The sequence below is a fragment of the Limanda limanda genome, chromosome 22 (genome assembly GCF_963576545.1).
Source record: "Limanda limanda chromosome 22, fLimLim1.1, whole genome shotgun sequence".
Lineage (NCBI taxonomy): Eukaryota > Metazoa > Chordata > Actinopteri > Pleuronectiformes > Pleuronectidae > Limanda > Limanda limanda.
In genome coordinates this window covers 17,902,862-17,920,991 of record NC_083657.1, presented here as the reverse complement: position 1 = coordinate 17,920,991, position 18,130 = coordinate 17,902,862, and the positions used below count along the sequence as shown (strand labels likewise).

The following is an 18,130-nucleotide window of genomic DNA, read 5'->3' as shown; positions in this document are numbered from 1 at the left end:
TTTCTGTGTGGTCGGTTCCTACAGCTCCGGGCAGGTCTGTCAGCTGATGTGGTTCCTGGAGGGAAACCAGGCCCTCGGAGGACGAAGCCTTTGGTCATAGCAGATGCAGGCGGGTCATCACTTCAGAGGAAAGGAGACCTTTTGGCTAATCAGGACACTTGCCTTTCCGCTCTCAGAGGTGAGATTTGGCCCAAGACTGAAAAGATCTCATGGTATAGTTTTTTTGTAAATCTGGTGAAATCACAGAGATGTTTTCTTCTTCACAGCACTGAGACAGATCATACTGACAAGTGGTACACTGCTAAAGGATGACATACACAAGGTAAATGTCAGGGTTATATTGTTGTTCATGGTAATTTTTTTTTTTTTTTGCCAGATATTAATTGTAACTATGATACTTGGTGCTTTAACACTACAGCAGTTAGGCCCAATCCCATTTCACCCTTTGGCCCTACCCCTACCCCTTGTTTCAGAGGGTTTGAAACTGAGTCACAAGAGGTAGTGGTTTTAAATCTTCCCCTATGAATTGGGACAGCCCTTTAAGAAGCCATTACATCATCAGAAGTCGTTGCGAAAACCATCACACATCATCAGTAGTCATCAATGTAAACAGTCTAGACAATTTTGTCGGGGATGCCATTGTGATCTTAAATAACCCAATGCTATTGCTGGCAGTTACTTAAGTGAAAAACCCATAATATCCAAATTACATCTGTGCTGATGCAGGTGAATCAATGAGACTTGAAACTGAAAAGCTTGGATGCTCTGCATTATTTCACATATGAATCAAAAGCACACAGATTCAGGCTGCTAGCAGTGGTCTGTAGGCAACCCTACCAGAAGGCTTTGTTATTAGAGGAACAGTTAAGTTCAGTAACATCGCTGCTAGACGCAGGCTCAATCAAGTGCATCGTGTGTCTTCAAAGAGGGGGACTGCGACATGACATTATGCAAAAATACAAAAAAAACGCCAGCGCACTCACGATCTTTATTTTTTTAAGTTTGATATGAAAAAAAGTGACCATAATACATTTAAATTAGATTAAACTAAGATATTACAATCATTATCGTAATTTTAAATCCTTATTTATGGAGAAAAAAAACTACATTTGTGGGTCTCTCTCCCAGCTTGCCGGTGAGTCGCAAGTCATTCTGGGTGCCCCTTCATTCATTGTGAGGGTCGGAAAATCTCCATTTGGAGGTATTGTGACAGCCTACCGCTACAAGTGAACGTGCATAACGAAGGGGAAAGGCTAAGGGGTTTTCACTATTTCAGAATGAACACCTCAGCAAACAGTCAAAATCTGCAGTTTTCAGTTCTGTTGATTTTTCTCACAGCGTCTCCACGACGTGGTGCTGCCGCTGTGTGTGCGGCTGCAGCAGCAACAGTCCTGCAGCAACACTGCATGTGATTCTGCAGTGGGGGTCAGTGGGCAGTACAGCAGTGCCCTCACGCGACGCGAGCTATACAGGTACTACCTGCATTCACATCACAGAGATTTACAACGACACTGTATTAGTATCTTTTATACTTTTAATGAACTTCTATCTGACCATTATTTTTGAAATAATATCATATAAATACAAATAATAATTTGTATTACTGTATTACAAAAATCATCGTTTATATTTAGTCCAGGTTGCCCATTTACAACACTTCTTTTTGGCTCATTTAATCCAATAAACTCACTGCTGACAGTGTCTGGGATTTTTTCTTCACAGGACCAAGATTTACTTCACATCTGTAGTGCACATGTTTAATTTGACCTGTATTTCGTAAGCTGAGTCAAGCTGAATAAAATTAAGATTGTAAACAGTTGTATCAATGGTTGATATCAGTGTTTTATTTGTATCGACTTTAAGGTTATTGCTGGCTCTGGTCCTGGTCCCATCACCCTGTTGGCCTCCACCTTTGACCTGTGCTGTATCCATCCTCAGCAAGGGACTCACCGACCGCAACCTCAAGGTAACTAATCTCAATCTCCCATGATATGTGTTGGCTGGTTTGAGTTACAGGTCCATCAATTCCAGGCTTTGTTAGATACCACAGGAATTCCCAGCAGTTTATAAAAATATATGAGACAAGATTTTTCAACTGTCCGAAATTGTCCCAGCATCAATTATGCTTGCTATTATGCTCTTCTCTCACGATTTCCACAAAATAAGCAGTAAATGTTCATACTAATTATTAACTATTTTTTATATCTGCTAGGGATGTGTTCTTGCTTGTGGTTAACAAAATATATGAGATGATGAACAAAGAACTCCCAAAGGTGCTGCATCAGTTAGATCATCCTTATTCAGCACCCCTGAGCCATCTCAGATTACGATCAGATTTTTAACCTGCTGGAAATCTAGTCGGTGTCACCGCAAACTCGAAATGCTGTCCGCCTCCTTTCAATTGGGCTGTTCTCATCTGCAGCAAAGCAACGCACAGTGCAGAGGCCGGCTCTTGATCTGCCCTTGATGGTATCTGTTCTATTTCTTCCCGTTAGCCGCTAGCGAATCGGGCCTGAAAAAATACTGAATTGATTTTAAACGATATAAATTATATATATTATATAAATGATCAAATATGCATCTCATACTTTCGATTTTCCTGCTGTTCTCCTAGAGTTTCAGTTTCCCCCGATTTTTTTTTTTTTTTTTTGCACCACATGATGAAATTTCCCAAACTGCCCATACACTTTAATTTTTTTAAATTTGTTATTATGTACTTACACATTTATCAGCTAAAAGACAGACACACACAAGTGGACGGACGGACGTGTCCGTGAAGTGTGTAAGTCCAAAAAACACTTTTGGAGTTTTAGGGGTAAACAGTATAGCTGATAAGACCTATCTTCAGACTTAATAAAACAACAGAAAAAAACTAACATGCCTCCATATTGCTCTTGTGGTCCAAGTGTCCGGAAGCCCCAACATTAATATTCAACTCAAAACAAGGTCATTTACACCAGGTTTTAAGTATAAAAATCCACCAGAGGTGGCTAAGCTAGCGATTCTGACAGTCCCTGAATGCACCTTGTCGGAGGATATCTGCGGACATTTAAGCTTAAAACATGATGTTAAATACTCTGTTTTGAGTCGAATATGAATGTCGAGGCAGAAAGAGTAGATGTTATTTCAAAGTATTTTATATTATGTTGAAACTGTTTGAAAATTGTATTTTAAATTAAACTTACATTATTCTTTTTACAATATTGCAAAAAGTGCATATGTTTAACAATGACACACTCTTGAAAACTGCACAGTGCACACTGCTTTTTTTAATCTAGTAATTAAAAATAGTTATTAGTCAAGTAATTCAATTTACTGAGAAACTGTATAATCCTGCAGAGCAACAGTTTATACTAGATATTTAAATCCTTTTCTTCATATCTGTATGAAAAGCCACACATAACTTGTACTGTTAATTTAGGACATGTTAGCCTCAAGTTTGGTGAATATTGCTGTGCCTCTACAATGACCACCACAAGGAAAAGTCCATGACTGATGAATGACAGCATTTTATTGGTGGAGTCGCAGGACCACATCCTGTTTGTGTTTCAAATTAAAATCCCTCTTTGTACACGGTCCAGCCTCTAGGTCTCAGCTTTGCTTCCGTTTCATCATACAACCGCGGGTGGCAACCAGCTTTAGAGCTTTTTAGTGTCTCTACTAACTTGTGTTTTCATGATTAAACAGTTTGCCGACCAATCATGGGTTCTCCTGGTGAAAGATCATGTAGTGTGTGTCCCCCTATCACCAGTCAGTAGTGTAGTATGAAGTCAGCTTTCAGATTCATTGGTGAATCTGATAACCATAGGTTGAACTGACTACAAATTATTGAGATAGATATTTACTTGAACACAACTTTCAAAGAACACAATAATGTCATGTACTAATTTATTGTCAAGTCATTTCAGTTTTTAATGACTTAATTTGCTCATGTGCCCTCCGTCCCCTCTCAGATCTCTACATTCTGTACTGAGGCCTTGACCATCTGTAACTCTCTGCTCCATCCCCGTAATCCCTCCATCGCCCTCCCCTTACCACCTCTCACGTTGAAACCCACACCCAGCGCACCAGTCCTTTCATCCTCTCAAGGACCTACCCCTGGACTTACTTTGCCAACCCTTTTAGGAGGAACCGCCCCTGGTCCCACTTTTGCTTCTCGCCACTCCCTCAGCCTTGGCCTGGGCTCGCTTGAGAACCACCTCTCTCTGGTTCCGGGGCTGTCAGGCCAGGCCCCTAATCCAGGAGACATGATCCTATCCCCACATGCACACCACCTGTCAGACCAGGCTGGACTTGGGCCCCCAGAAGGGCAGAGACCTGTGTTTGTCCGTTATGAAAAAGAAGAAACAGATGATGTGGAGATCTCTTTGGCCAGTGACTCAGATGACAGTGTTGTCATTGTTCCTCCAGGGATGCTTAACATGGAAAACCAGCAGGAAGACACAGCCGTCTCAGCAAACTCCCAGAATGCGGTTTCTGCTGCACCAGGAGGCTCCACAGTCACATTACCAGGAGGAGAATGTGTGACCATGGTTCCCACCATAGCAGCACCAACCACAGTAGATGACATCTCGCTTTCCAACAATCTCCCTAACTCCTCCCCTCTACTCACCACCTCCACAGCCCCCATTAACTCCTTCCCTCCTTCCAGCAGCTCAGTGGTTTCTCTGGTTCCACCTCTTAACTCTAGCACTCTCACAGTTCCACCGGGCAGTCTGGGGGACTCGATGCCTGGTCGACCCCAGCTCCAGCAGATGCTAATGCTGCCCCCCACGACAGGCCAGCCCAGTGCCCAGGGTCTACCACTGCAGCTCCACCAGCTTCAGAATCAGCTGAATCCACAGGGTAGGCATCTTCACCAGCATCAACCTCCCACTGCACTGAGTGAAGATTCAGCCGTCATCAACATAAACAGCACAGATGAGGAGGAGGAGGAAGAGGAAGACATTGAGGATGACGAAGAGGAGGAAGAGGAAGGGATGGAGGAGGAGGATGAGGAGGAAGAGGTGAGTGATTTTGAGGAGGAGTTATATGATGGAGAGGAGTATGAGGAGGATGAGGATTATGATGCACAAGAGGGAGAAGAGCTGGAAGAGGATGAGGAAGAGGATGGAGACATACCTCCATTAGAAGGAGCAGGAGAGATGGGGATGGAGGAGGGGAAGCTGCTCCAAGCAGCAGTGGATGAAGGAGGGATTGCTGGATTCAGTGTGGAAGGAGATGATGAAGGTGGGATAGAAGAGATTCAGACCAACAGAGTGCTATTCGGAGAGAACAGGATGAAGGTCCAGGAGGTGGAGAGCATTGGAGTCCTGGAAGAGGCGCGGGCTGGTGAAGATGAAGAAAGCGAAAGGATGGATGACCCTACCATGCCACAGATACTTTGTGTCACCGGAGGACCACTGGAGAAGAGGGAGGAGACAGAGGAGAAGGAAGGGGGAGCTGGAGGAGGTGTGATGCAGCAAGAGGCAAGCTTGTGGGAGAAAGGAGCCAGTGAGATTGAGCCAACAATCCCCTCAGAAGAGTGCACAACCAATCAGAATCAACAGGTACTTAACACATTTTTTTATTTTTTACCTCTGATGGATACGGATGACGTCACATCAGTGTTTAAGTACTTAACACAGGCTGCAAGATTTCGAGAAAAGAAATAAAGCAGTTGTTGTAGATCTAAACTCAAAGGCAACACACATGGGCAGTGTATGACACTACAACCATACCACTTGTTTTGTATGTGAACTTGCTCCCTGATGGTGAATTTTTTATTTCAGCATGTTGACAATTAAGAATTGATTAGTCAAACCTGTCATCTCTGTGCACGCCTTGCGCAAGAAACATGACAACTGCACTATTTTTCAGCACTACAAGAGTTGTGTACTTCCCTCGACATACATTGATATTTTTATATAATATATATACTATGTGTATTTTGCATTGCAGAGATAAACAGAAACAATCTCAAAATATTGATGAGGTGCACAAAAAAAATTGGTGGACAAGTATAATGGCACTTGTGATTTAATTGAAGTGGGTCGTCAATTTGACCACTGTCCCCCCTTGTTGTGTGTCGAAGTGTCCTTGGGCAAGAGGGCAAGACACTGATCCCAAAGTGGCCCCTGATGGCTGTGTCGACAGTGTGTGATTGATGTGGGACAAGTGAAAGTGTTGCATATTGATGTGCACTCTCAATGTGTGTACGAATAAGTGAATGGCAGAACTGTCCTGTACAAAGAAGATGTCTGCCTCCCGAATTGAACCTGGAATACGCTTCCCGTGGAGAGGAGCTCCTTTTCTACTTTAGACTTTAGGGACATCAAGTAAGCCTGAATTCAGCGAGTGCAGTGGGGTGATATGGTACTATGAGCGCTTTTAGGTATGTTGGTTCCAAATTAGGTATTTGTAGATGAGGAGGAGAATTTTTTTCTTTTCTAAATTTAACCGGACCATCCCCATGGTAACTTAAGCTGAATGGATAACCTGCCCTGGAGCAGGTTTAATTCGAGATGAAGGATCAACCCGTTTAAAAGCTCCATCCACTAACCACTCAACTGACATCACCGTTCTTAGAGGATCCCGTGGAGCTCAGTGCGTGGATTGTTAGACGGTCTCTGACCAGGGCAAAGGACGTCAGTGACCATCAAAATCCTTTCGCCTACTCTAATGAGTATCTTTATGAAAGATGTAGATTCTCATCTGGGAATGATGAATCTTTTGTCAGATGCTGAACATAACCATCCAGACACATAGGAGCAATACATTCACAATATGTAGTAGTATAGTCACGTGTACACTGAGGATGATGCAGGCAAACTCAGTAAAAACTGTACGCATTGAAGATACATTGACATTCATTTTACACGTTAATAAAAATGTCTTTAGTTAAGATTTGTATTGGTATTCTCCTTATTTTTTTTATTTAGTATTGGACTTGTTTACCTACCTCATTAAACATTTGTATTCTGACATATACAGTAGAAATTGACCCAAAGTGTTGTACCTGTTGTATTCTAAAGCTATAAATATAGTTTATTTTTGTATTTGCTCCCAAGTGCACTTAAAAAGATTAGGGTTGCACATGACAGAACAAGTTATTGTTAGATATACTCATGCCATAATGGACAATTTTACTGTAAAAACATTGACCAACGCATTCATACAATCAGCAAATCTTTGCCAGCATGGATAATATATTTGTACTCTTTTGTAATATAATATAGGGCTGCAACTAACTATTATTTTGATATTGGTTCAACTGTTTATTTTTTTAGCTACATTTTACCCATTCCAACTTCATCTTCTTGTACAATGCTGTTTCTAAAGACATCTGCAACTGAATTAGGATAATTCCAGATTCAGATATCTACAATCTAATTCTGACTAGTCATAATCAGATATCTTAAATTCAACTGAATTTGAGATACTTTAAATTAAGTTTGAACTTGTCAGAATGGTGTAGATATTATGATGTTGAATTATGACTCGTTAGAATTAAAGTTAATATAATATTTTAATTCAACTGAATTGTAGATATCTATAATGAGAAACCACACACACAAATGAAAACAATATTGAATTTTTCTATGTTATTACAGATCTTAAAAAAAGGTTTTGAGTAGTTACCGAATTAAGTCAGAATGATGTTGATAATTTCGTTGATCTCATACTGTATAAAAATTTTTTTACCAGTCACAGTGAAAATATGAGTAGTCCAAATGACGTTGGCGATATTGTGAAGTTTTCCCAGATTAATCAATATGTTACATAAATTGTTTGCAGCGTACAAACAAATTTCGAGCTAGATATGTAATTTAATATGATCTATTCTAGGCCATTGTTTTTTAAGCATAATCTGCTGAGTATTCTGCGACCAACAAATCGCACCTCATTAAACCTCAATTAAATGTCCAGATATCTGGTTGGTCAAACTCTCAGACATGTACTCAACACGGCAGTTCCTCGGTCAGTTACCTTACTCTTGGCCTTAAAATATCTTTGTATTTAACAGGGTCCTACAGTTGTAATCAGAAATATTTAACCCCCTCACAGGGTTTCCCCCAGAAAACTTGCTAAGCCTGGTGGTAGGGCTGCTAGAAGGCACCCGCGGGGGGGGGGTTGAGTCGGATTTTGAGCTGGACACCATTGTTTCTTATACTCTAAACATGTTGCACTAATATGCACACCTAACTTTTTTATTTTGAAAAGGGGTTAAATAGATACTTTGATATCTTTTTGAGTTGCACTGCTGACTTAACTTATAAGCCCTCTTTTTTATTTATTTTTATCACGTTGGAGTTGCTAGTTTAAACCTACAGTTTTGCACTTTAATATTTGAGCCTTTGTTTACATTTTGTTTTGTGCTGCATTAACATAGCAGTCAGGCCTCTTATTTCAGAAACAATGAACCGTAACAGTTTGGTTACCAATAAAAGGTAAGCCTACTACTTCTTTGCTTTCAGCCAGCTACTCAAACAGACAAGCAACAAAATAACAAACAAACAAAATACACAGGCAAGTGTCAGCCTACTTTGAAATAAATTAAACACAGAACTTTGTAGGGCTATTTGAGTTCTCCCCATATTTGTGGAAAATGTATGAAATAAGAAGTACCCTATTTTGTAATAAATAAAAACATATAGCTGCAGCCTAATAGTGTAACAGACTGGGTTTATGTTTATGTTTGGTTTTGACGTATGTTCAGTAAAACACTGTGTTGAAGGAGCGTTCTGATACCCTGAGGGTCAGTGAAGGGGTCGGGGTGGGACATGTGACTGTTTGGACCAATAGGATGGGGTTGTTTGGGGATCGGGATCAATGAGGAAGTGAAGTGTTGTTGATGTGTGCGAGTGACGGAGTAAGAGAGAGGTGCACATGTTCGTGTAGAGGAAAATACAAGTTACTAAACCACGAAGAAGTTCCGTGTCCTGTGTAAACAGGAACGCTACTATAGCTTTAAAATATATATTTTAGTTGGCGAAATATTAAAACAAAAAGCGAGAGCAGGTCAGACTGGAGGCGAACACAGATACTGAAGCTGCAGCTCTGCGATAATCTCGCGTTAAAAAAATTGACGCCGTTAATAACGCGTTAAACTGACAGCCCTAATATTTATTGATGCGTATTTTAGTTATTTTGACAACAGAAGTTGACTCAACTTTGAAGTTCAAATGACAAATGTAACTCTTTCAACACATGTGCATGTGCAGTATTATTCAACCCCCACCTTCAGTACTTTGTGGGGCATACTCTAGCTTTTATAACTTCTAACAAATGTTTTCGGTAAGTCCGGACAAGCTTCCTACACCTCTCGATTGGAATCTTTGCCCATTTTTCACGTGCAAAAGCCTGTAGCTCAGTGATGTTTCATGGCTTCCGTGCTGCAACTGCCTTCTTTAAATCCCACCAAAGATTTTCAATCGGATTTAAATCTGGTGACTGAGAAAGCCACTCCAGGACATCCAGGATCTTTTTCTCAACCAAGCTTTGGTTGACTTGGAGTTTGTCTTTCATTGTCTTTCTGGAAAGTCCAATGATCACCAAGGTTTAATTTGTCAACAGAAGGCATCACATTCCTCTTTAAAATGGCCTGTTATTTCTGTGAATCCATGGTGCCAGGTACACGATCAAGATTGCTAGTTCCTGCTGCAGAAAAACAGCCCCACATCAGGTTTGACCAAACTCCATGCTTGTCTTTGGGGATGGTATTCTCCTGGTCATAAGCATGTCCTTTTGCACGCCAGACATACCGCTGGTCTGTATGTCCAAATAGTTCCAGTTTGGTTTCATCAGTCCAGAGAACTGTCACCCAAAACTCAGTAGTCTTATCCAAATTTCTCCTGGCATATTCTAGTCGACTTTTGATATTCCTTCTGGTCAAGAGCTGAGTGCGTCTTGGAGTCCGGCCATGAAGTCCTTTTTTATTCAGTGCGCGTCTTATAGTTGCCACTGAAGCACTTGTACCAGCCTTCATCAGGGCATCCTGTAGGTGTCTTGCAGTCACACAGGGGTTTATCTGAGTTGTTTACTAAGTTGCCGAGGGCCCTTGATGAAATGTTGGACTTTCTTCCACGGCCAGGCAGGTTTGCAGCTACTCCATAAGTTTTAAACTTCCTTATAATGCTCCCAATGGTGTCTCTTGGAATATAATTTTTGGGGGAAATCTTCTACCCAAGGCCTTTCAGGTGTGATGAAATAATTTCCTCTCTCAGCTTTTGTGCAAGCTCCTTTGTCTTTCCCATGATTGCAACTCACCTTGAATACCTTCATGGGTGGGGTTCTCACAGCTGAAGCAAATGAAGGATCATTCTAGAGTTCCCAAAGGCTTAATTATGTTTCAACCCCAATTGAGGACAAAAAAAACTGTCCGACAGCTCTAAAAACAACAATATTATATAGGGGTTGAATAATTGTGACATGGCTATCTTAACAAAATGTCCTGCTACACACAAGTACTACATCATGCATTTACCGTGTTGATTTGCTGTATCACTCAACTCATAAAGAGGTCATCCAAAGCAGAATCTTGCTCTTTGAGCAAGATTCTGTCAACTTTAATTGATAAATCCTTAAAATCTTTGGGGGGTTGAATATTTCTCTTGTGTTGTTACCATGAAACTGAGAATCTTCTTCTCAACAGGAGTCGTGGGCTGAAACGGCACAGGAAGCCAGTGTGAGTGATAACCAGCCATGTAGTCATCGGCAGGATCAACCAATATCTGCCGAAGAAGGAGAAACGGCAGCTGCAGAGCCTGAAACCGCAATAGCTCTGAATACTAAAGAGCAAGAGGAGACAAATGAGAACAGAGACAACAAAGTGGAAACTGAGCTGCAGGAGACAAAGGGAGGAAGAGGAGGGGGAGAGAGTGATGGAGAAGAAGTCAAAGGACTGAAGAGGAAGAGAGAGGAAGTGCACAGGGCGGAAGAGGCAGGACACAGCACTGAGAAGAAAAAGGTAAAAATTCCCAGCTGTTCAAGTATTTTAAGAAACACAAAAAAGTCAATTGTAAATCTCACTCCCCACATGGTGCATATTTGAGCAGTTGTCCCTCTGTCTGTCCCTTAGCTGGATGATGATGCCATGGCCTCCATGTTGGCTGATTTTGTCGCCTGTCCACCTGATGATGAAGACGGTGCCTCTGGATCAAACTGCTCATAATCACCTGCCAACCATAACTGTCTGTAATGTTATTGAAGTCGCCATGACTAATGCTAAGATACTGTATTATTGGTGACATTTTCAAGACTGAGTTACCTCAAGTAACATCTTCAGTCATTCTTCAATGTTCACATCAGACTGATATAATGTGGCCTCCAGGTTTGTCTTTTAACATTGTTGCTCACTTTCAGCTACACTGTGGGCTTTGGGAATATTAAACTATTACAACTTTTAGTGATAGCAATAAGTGAGGTCTTTGTTTATTTGTCTAAAGGGTTGGTTCACTCACCAAACATGATGCCATCCTCTAAGCTGACAGATATCTGAAAACATTTACAAAGAAAAACAACTGAAACTGGACAAGTACCTCGGCAGAGAGGAGGGAGATGTGTGTGTAATTTGGGTGTCACCTGTTCAGTGGAACGGTGTCCACATTTCATCCTACGTACTGGCTTTACAGGTTCTCTGTTACCGTAGTATTCTGTTTCTGTTTTTGTAGAGATACAAAAACATCAACATATCTACTGTGGTAGACCAAAAATTAAGAAAGAAATTATACAAACTGCCCTAACGGACATCAGTCTAACTGCATCTTTGGTGAGACCCAGCAGAGTAAGACGCAACCCTAACTTCATGTTTAACAGCGCTTTCTGGAGCTGTGTCACAACCATCTGCTCTTCGCTGAAACATTTTGCAGCTGTGAGGCAGCTTTTCCATTTCACTTTTACCGTTTGAACACATTACACACATGGGGCCATATTCAGAAAAGGTTGCTCTTAATGATAAATGCAGGTAGTTTATCCAGTCTGGTTTTCTGCAACTTTTACTTGTTACTTTGCTGTTTGCTTGGTCACTGGTTTTTGGTTGTTTCTCTTCAACCAACACTGCTACATATACTGGCTGACCAGAAGTGTTAATTTTGGCAGCTATTTTTGATTTAGTTTTAGTCTTAGTCTTAAGATAAAATTGCATATTAGTTTTAGTCACATTTAGTCATTTTTATCCTTCTTAGTTTTAGTCTAGTTTTCGTCGACGAAAACTCAGAACATTTTAGTCTACTTTTAGTCCACGAAAACGAATTACATTTTATTCACATTTAATAGCCACATTAAACTACTTTTCTTCCTTTCTCAGGCCCAGGGACCCCCTGTGTTGTGTCTACAACTGCATAATAGTCTAGCTTGAAGTTCTTAGGTTGTCCATTAGATATCCCTCCTAGTATAGGTCTATAGCAGGGGTTGGCAACCTTTACTATCAAAAGAGCCATTTTGCCCCCCCTTCCCCCAAATAAAATTTGTTTGGAGCCACAAAACATATTTAATAACAAAGCTAATAAAGTTTTATATAAAGTTATACTATACTAAACTATAGTTTGTTGCATTTATGAAATTATAGAACGACAAAGAAAACTGTTGACATTTTATGGCTAGTTACAACAAAGGAAAACGCCAAACTCTGCACACAGGCAAGTGTAGTCTTACTTTAAAATAAATTAAACGGAACTATGTAGGGCTATTTGAGTCCTCCCCATATTTGTGGGAAATGTATGAAATAAGAAGTACCCTATTTTGAAATAAATTAAAACAAATAGCTGCAGCCTAATAGCTTAAAAATATATATTTTAGTTAGAGAAATGGGTAACCAAAAAGTGAGAGCAGGTCAGACTGGAGGGTGACACAGAATCTGAAGCTCAGTAGCTCTGATCTCACGGTGTCTCTGAGCCAGTCATCGTTTTCGTCAACGAAATTAACACTGCTGTCCAAAAAAAAATAAAAAAAATTTCTTTCTTCGAAGAAGTTGCTTGGACACACACACACTCTAACCATAATCTTCAATGTGCTAGCATGTTCTGACAACACCGTTTTCGATTTTTGGCTCATTTTACCCTAATGTTAATACCACAGCAACAAAGTATATCTGTAGAATACAGCATGAATGGAGCAGCAATAACGACATGGAACCTTCAGTTCCTCATCCAGACTGCATCTTATTCAAATTAAACACAATTTCAAGTACGAGCATTTCTCTGAGTGTAACTGCATTTTAAAGTGCATAAAACATACATTCAATTATTATGGTGTCTCTTTACTTCAAACATCACTCATAAAGAAATATAAACATTAACAAAATAGACCTATTGAACATTGGCTTATAACTGGGTTTATAAGGCACAATAACAATACATGACTTAATTACAGAGTCTGTTTGTGTCGGAGCTGAACTACACCCTGTCTAAAGTAAACAATGTACTATCTCGACCCGCCTGCAAGACGACGCGCAGGTAAAATAAACACCTATACAGGCGAATGTAGCCCCGCCCACCTATTGGCGCGAGTGTCCCACTGCACAGCGGAGTTTATAAGTTTTTACCAGTCTAAGTAGACAATCAAAACGATATCAATATGTCTCAATGACACTCGTGGTGATCAAGCGAAGCTTTAGGAGCTAACGTAGGTGGCTCTCACCCACTACTAACCCGTAGAATACAGGATGAATGCAGCAGCAATTAAGACACGGGGCATTCAGTTCCTCATCCAGACCACAGATATGAACACTAGATATCTCGGCCGTGTTGCCGGCCAACGGAGACGAACGTCACCACATGGCGGCCATCTTGTTGCGGGAGGCTCTCTCACCCATAACATTGTGTTGGTAGTGGTAAATAACCATAACTTGCTCAATTTTCAACCGATTTTGAAACGGTCTGGTTTGTTATAAACGTCAGAGATGTAGATATGACACTGTGAACTTGAATAATTATGTTATTTTCTAAAAAAAATTAATAATTTATGCAGTGTCATAACTACATCTCTGACGTTATGGTTATTTACAACTACCAACACAATGTTATGGGTGAGAGAGCCTCCCGCAACAAGATGGCCGCCATGTGGTGACGTCCGGCTCCGTCGAGCGAGATATCTAGTCTTTATATATATCTATGATCCAGACTGCATCTGGCATGTGGGAGGACGTTCCCCCCAGAGAGACAGTACGGGGTGCAACTGCTCCCATGCCAAACGTTCCACCTGAGTGCTGCGGTCGTTTACTGATTTCTCTAATGAAACATAAACCCACGTGACTATCACGTATATTATTAGGAATAATCTTTAATTAATGTTAAGTCATTAAATACAATATTTTGGGGCATACCACCTATAGAAGGGGGCGCAACATTTTTTTTTTAATATATATATATATTTTTTTTTTTGCTGGGCGCAGTTTTTGGCGCCCCCCTCTGAGTGGCGCCCTAGGCAACCGCCTATGTCGCCTGTAGGAAAGACCGGCCCTGTGCTTATGGCCTGAGCTCCCCCTCACAATGGGCCGCATTCACTAACCTGTGCACAGAAATGTTATTACTTTGTGTAACCGGTCTCTCTCATGCGTGGTGAAACCTGCGTTGTGTCTAGTAGATTGAAGGACCGGAACGTGTTCTTTTGGAAACGGGACCTTTATTTTTCGTCTCTGTTCAGATCACAGTACAACAGCGTCAGTCACATGCCGTGTCTCTCACATCCAGAACATTCTAAATACATCTCAAAATAATTCACATCTTATCAAAAGTATAAATATAATAACAAAAATACTATACAACAAAACATACCTGTTCAGATCACAGTACAACAGCGTCAGTCACATGCCTAACATAAAAAGAAGATAAAAAGGCACTCTTCAAGAAACTAAATTGGCGGACACCTACGCACATGTTTAATTTCCTTGCTAAAACACTCTGAACTAAAACACACTGAACTAATTAAAGAATGAAAATGAACCATCAAAACATGAAGCAACTTGACTAATACAATCTTATAAAACAGATTAAACATCCTAGACAGCTTACAGACAACTTAAACTATGAACTATACACATATGTGTCGCGCTGTGCATTATACATACCGTGTCTCTCACATCCAGAACATTCTGGCGAGACAGGTGAAAATGAATACAATAACCACTCGCGACCTACAGGGGTCGTCAAACACACGCAATACAAAATCAATTATGTACAAAAACAGGGATTTCTGGTGAAATTAAATAACCATTCCCATAACTGCTACATTTGCGCAGAAAATAAGTGCGATTTTCAAAATCGCAGCTGTAGTCATGACACATGCGCGCCAGCTGATTTTGTTCTTTCAACTTTGCCTATGTTTGTGAATCAGAATCATTCTAAATTGACAGGCGCATGTCCGCACAGGAGTGTGCTGAACATTTATTTTGAAGTTATAAGAGAAAAAACCACCAGAATTTCACAACAGCAGAAATTGCAACAGTTGCATCGGAGGAAGCCTAGGCTGCAATAACTGAGATGGTGATTGCTGTTTCCTGTACAGTGGTGAGCACCAGAGGTGTGGACATTTCTCCATTCTTACATAAATCGTGGCATGGACTCTGAATAATTATAAAACTGCTGCTCCAGGATCAGGACAGACACTCATTGGTCTGATGGTCCTGTGTGAGAGTCTCTGTCAGTCTGTTTCCTCCTCACTCCCCCTCTGACCTGTTCTCACCTTACACTTCAACAATAAACACCTGAACTGATCACAGGTTATAAGAAACATACACAACTGATATTTACTTTGTGTGTTTGATTCTCTAGAGTTTATGAGACATGTTTAAACCAACACTTTACGTGACAGCACAACATAATCGGTAAATTACATAATGTGGTTTTCAGTTTGTGTGTGAAGAGGGACAGAGATGAGAAGACACACTCTCTTGCAGACAGTGGTTGTAACTGCAGATTATGATGCAACTCTCTTTTTTGCAGAAGAAGCAATGCCCTGTTCATCCAGGAGCATAAATATGAATTCAGCACGTCCTGTCCCAGTTGTGCAGGTTTTTCTTCTCGTGTGGAGCTGAGTGGTGATGAACAAAGGACTAAGCTACTAGTGCCTCCAGTTTACAGCTAATTAGCCAAAAGACAAAAACATAGATAGTTAACTTGTGTCTTGCTTATGTACATGCCTAAGCTACTAATTTAATATTTTAGGGCATACAGGCTTATGAACTGTACTTAATGGGAGAAACTACAGGTGAATACAGTCAATTATAGGCCAATAAACAATTTTACAAAATACAAAACTGTTACATTTTAATATAAACATACTCTATTGTAAACTAAATATACTATCTCAACTGGTATAGTTGAAGATTTTAATAATTACAATAACTATTGCGGATGAAAGGGCATCAATTGCATGGTTATTCAATACATTTTGTCAATGCATTAGTAAATTAAACTGTCTTTTTTCTTTTTTTATATACATTTTTTATTTATAATTTTATTTTGCAATTAGTTAAAGTGTTTAGTTAGAGTGTGTGTTTACATTTTCAAGGACAGCCAGGCCTTGGCCTGAGGAAGTTCTAAATTTGTTCATATTCTGCAAACAAATTTAGTTGAGAACATATTGACGAATCCCAGATTCATCAATATGTTCTTACCTAAAATGTTTGGAGAGTACAAACTAATTTAGAACTAGATATGTCATTGAATATGAACTATCTAGGCCATTGATTTTTAAGCATGTTCGGCCTAGTTCTACTGAAAACTGATAATTACACCTCAATGTATATATTTTCAACTTCAGCTTTACTTTTATTGTCATCCATCTTAAAACAAAGTAAAAGGCTAAACAATATTAAAAAAAAAAAGATGTTTAGTTCCAAAAAATTCTCCAGGCAAACAGAATGGCCTACACTAAACTAAACTCTAGCTGTGGTGAACAGTTGTTAAATTAATTAACAAAGTGAATGTTCAGTCCTGAGCTAAAACAGCGGAGGAAAGTAAAAAGCATTAAACCACAAAGTAGAACATTAACAGTAGAGAAAAAAAGGCACAATCCATAATCCAGACAAATTATTATTTTAAGATAATCTTTTTTCAGATTCCAGCTTGACATTCATTCACTTATTGTATTTCTTTAAACCATATTTCTTTATTTGTACAGCTTCTGCTTATATGCTGCTCCCTAATATGGCTCTTATCTGACACTGGAGCCCATATTATTACCCAACTTCCCTTTCTGCAACTTGTGTGTGTATGCGTGTTTGTTCATGCTTGTGTGTAAACTACAAAAGGGACTGACCGAGTGGAGCTGGGCCACACCTCTCACCAGGAAACAATTAAATAGACAGTAGAGACTTGTGAGAATTTTAACACAGATAAAGAGTAAGATATAAAAGACAGTGTGAGGGGAAAAACTTTGGAAGTATAAGAACTAAGCCAAAGGGAATACAGAGAGAAAGAAGTGCCCAGTGATACACACTGGACTAAGGTGAGAGCTTTTCTGTTGTTCGTTGTCTTCTGACAATACTATCCTCTATATCATTAAAATTTGTTTTATTTTGAAAAGATGCAATGCCCATTTGCTGCAATGCAATATTTGCACTCATTGTTGAAAATTTGAAATAATGATTAATGTCAAAACAAGCTGCTTATGTGGGGACACGAAGGGTCTGAATGTGCTAAGGGAGTGGACTTATTTGATATATTTTATTCTCTCACCACACACTGTTCTTTTGCTGACAGTCCTCAGGTTTCCAAATGCACAAAGTTGGGGCGATGATATGAAACATGACATGGATCCTCATGGCCTTAAGTACATAGAAGCAAACCACTGTAGAGTTGACCATCTTCTAGAGGGGAAAGAGATTAAGAGAATGAGAAGCCAGTCACTATTCCACTCCCATGAGCATTAGTGGGCTCACTGGCCCTTATTCCAGGTCCAAAGCATGCATACTAAAAAACTGCTCTTCACAGTCACCTGTCATAAAGGGTCATAATGTATATACTTAGCACTCAAACTAAGAGTAATAGCAAATATAAAATACATTAGATGTTTTAGTAGCATCAAACATAAAAATGACAACATAAGCAATTTATCAAATAACAAATATGTTTTATATGTATATAAAGCGTCTCTCACAACAAGTTTTACCTCAAAATACATTACATGGCATGAACTTGATCCTTATCTA

At 39.9% G+C, this 18,130-nt stretch overlaps 1 protein-coding gene across 1 annotated transcript in view; it reads left to right on the top strand.

Moving 5' to 3' along the window:
* pelp1 (proline, glutamate and leucine rich protein 1) overlaps positions 1–11,386 on the top strand; it is a 32,789-nt gene extending 21,403 nt beyond the window's left edge. The window contains exons 13-19 of the mRNA XM_061066201.1: positions 25–178; positions 267–322; positions 1,339–1,472; positions 1,864–1,966; positions 3,954–5,549; positions 10,634–10,948; positions 11,060–11,386. Coding sequence (XP_060922184.1) covers positions 25–178; positions 267–322; positions 1,339–1,472; positions 1,864–1,966; positions 3,954–5,549; positions 10,634–10,948; positions 11,060–11,152 — 2,451 coding nt within the window. The 3' untranslated portion in view covers positions 11,153–11,386. The remainder of the gene's footprint in view (positions 1–24; positions 179–266; positions 323–1,338; positions 1,473–1,863; positions 1,967–3,953; positions 5,550–10,633; positions 10,949–11,059) is intronic.
* Positions 11,387–18,130: the final 6,744 nt, after the last annotated feature.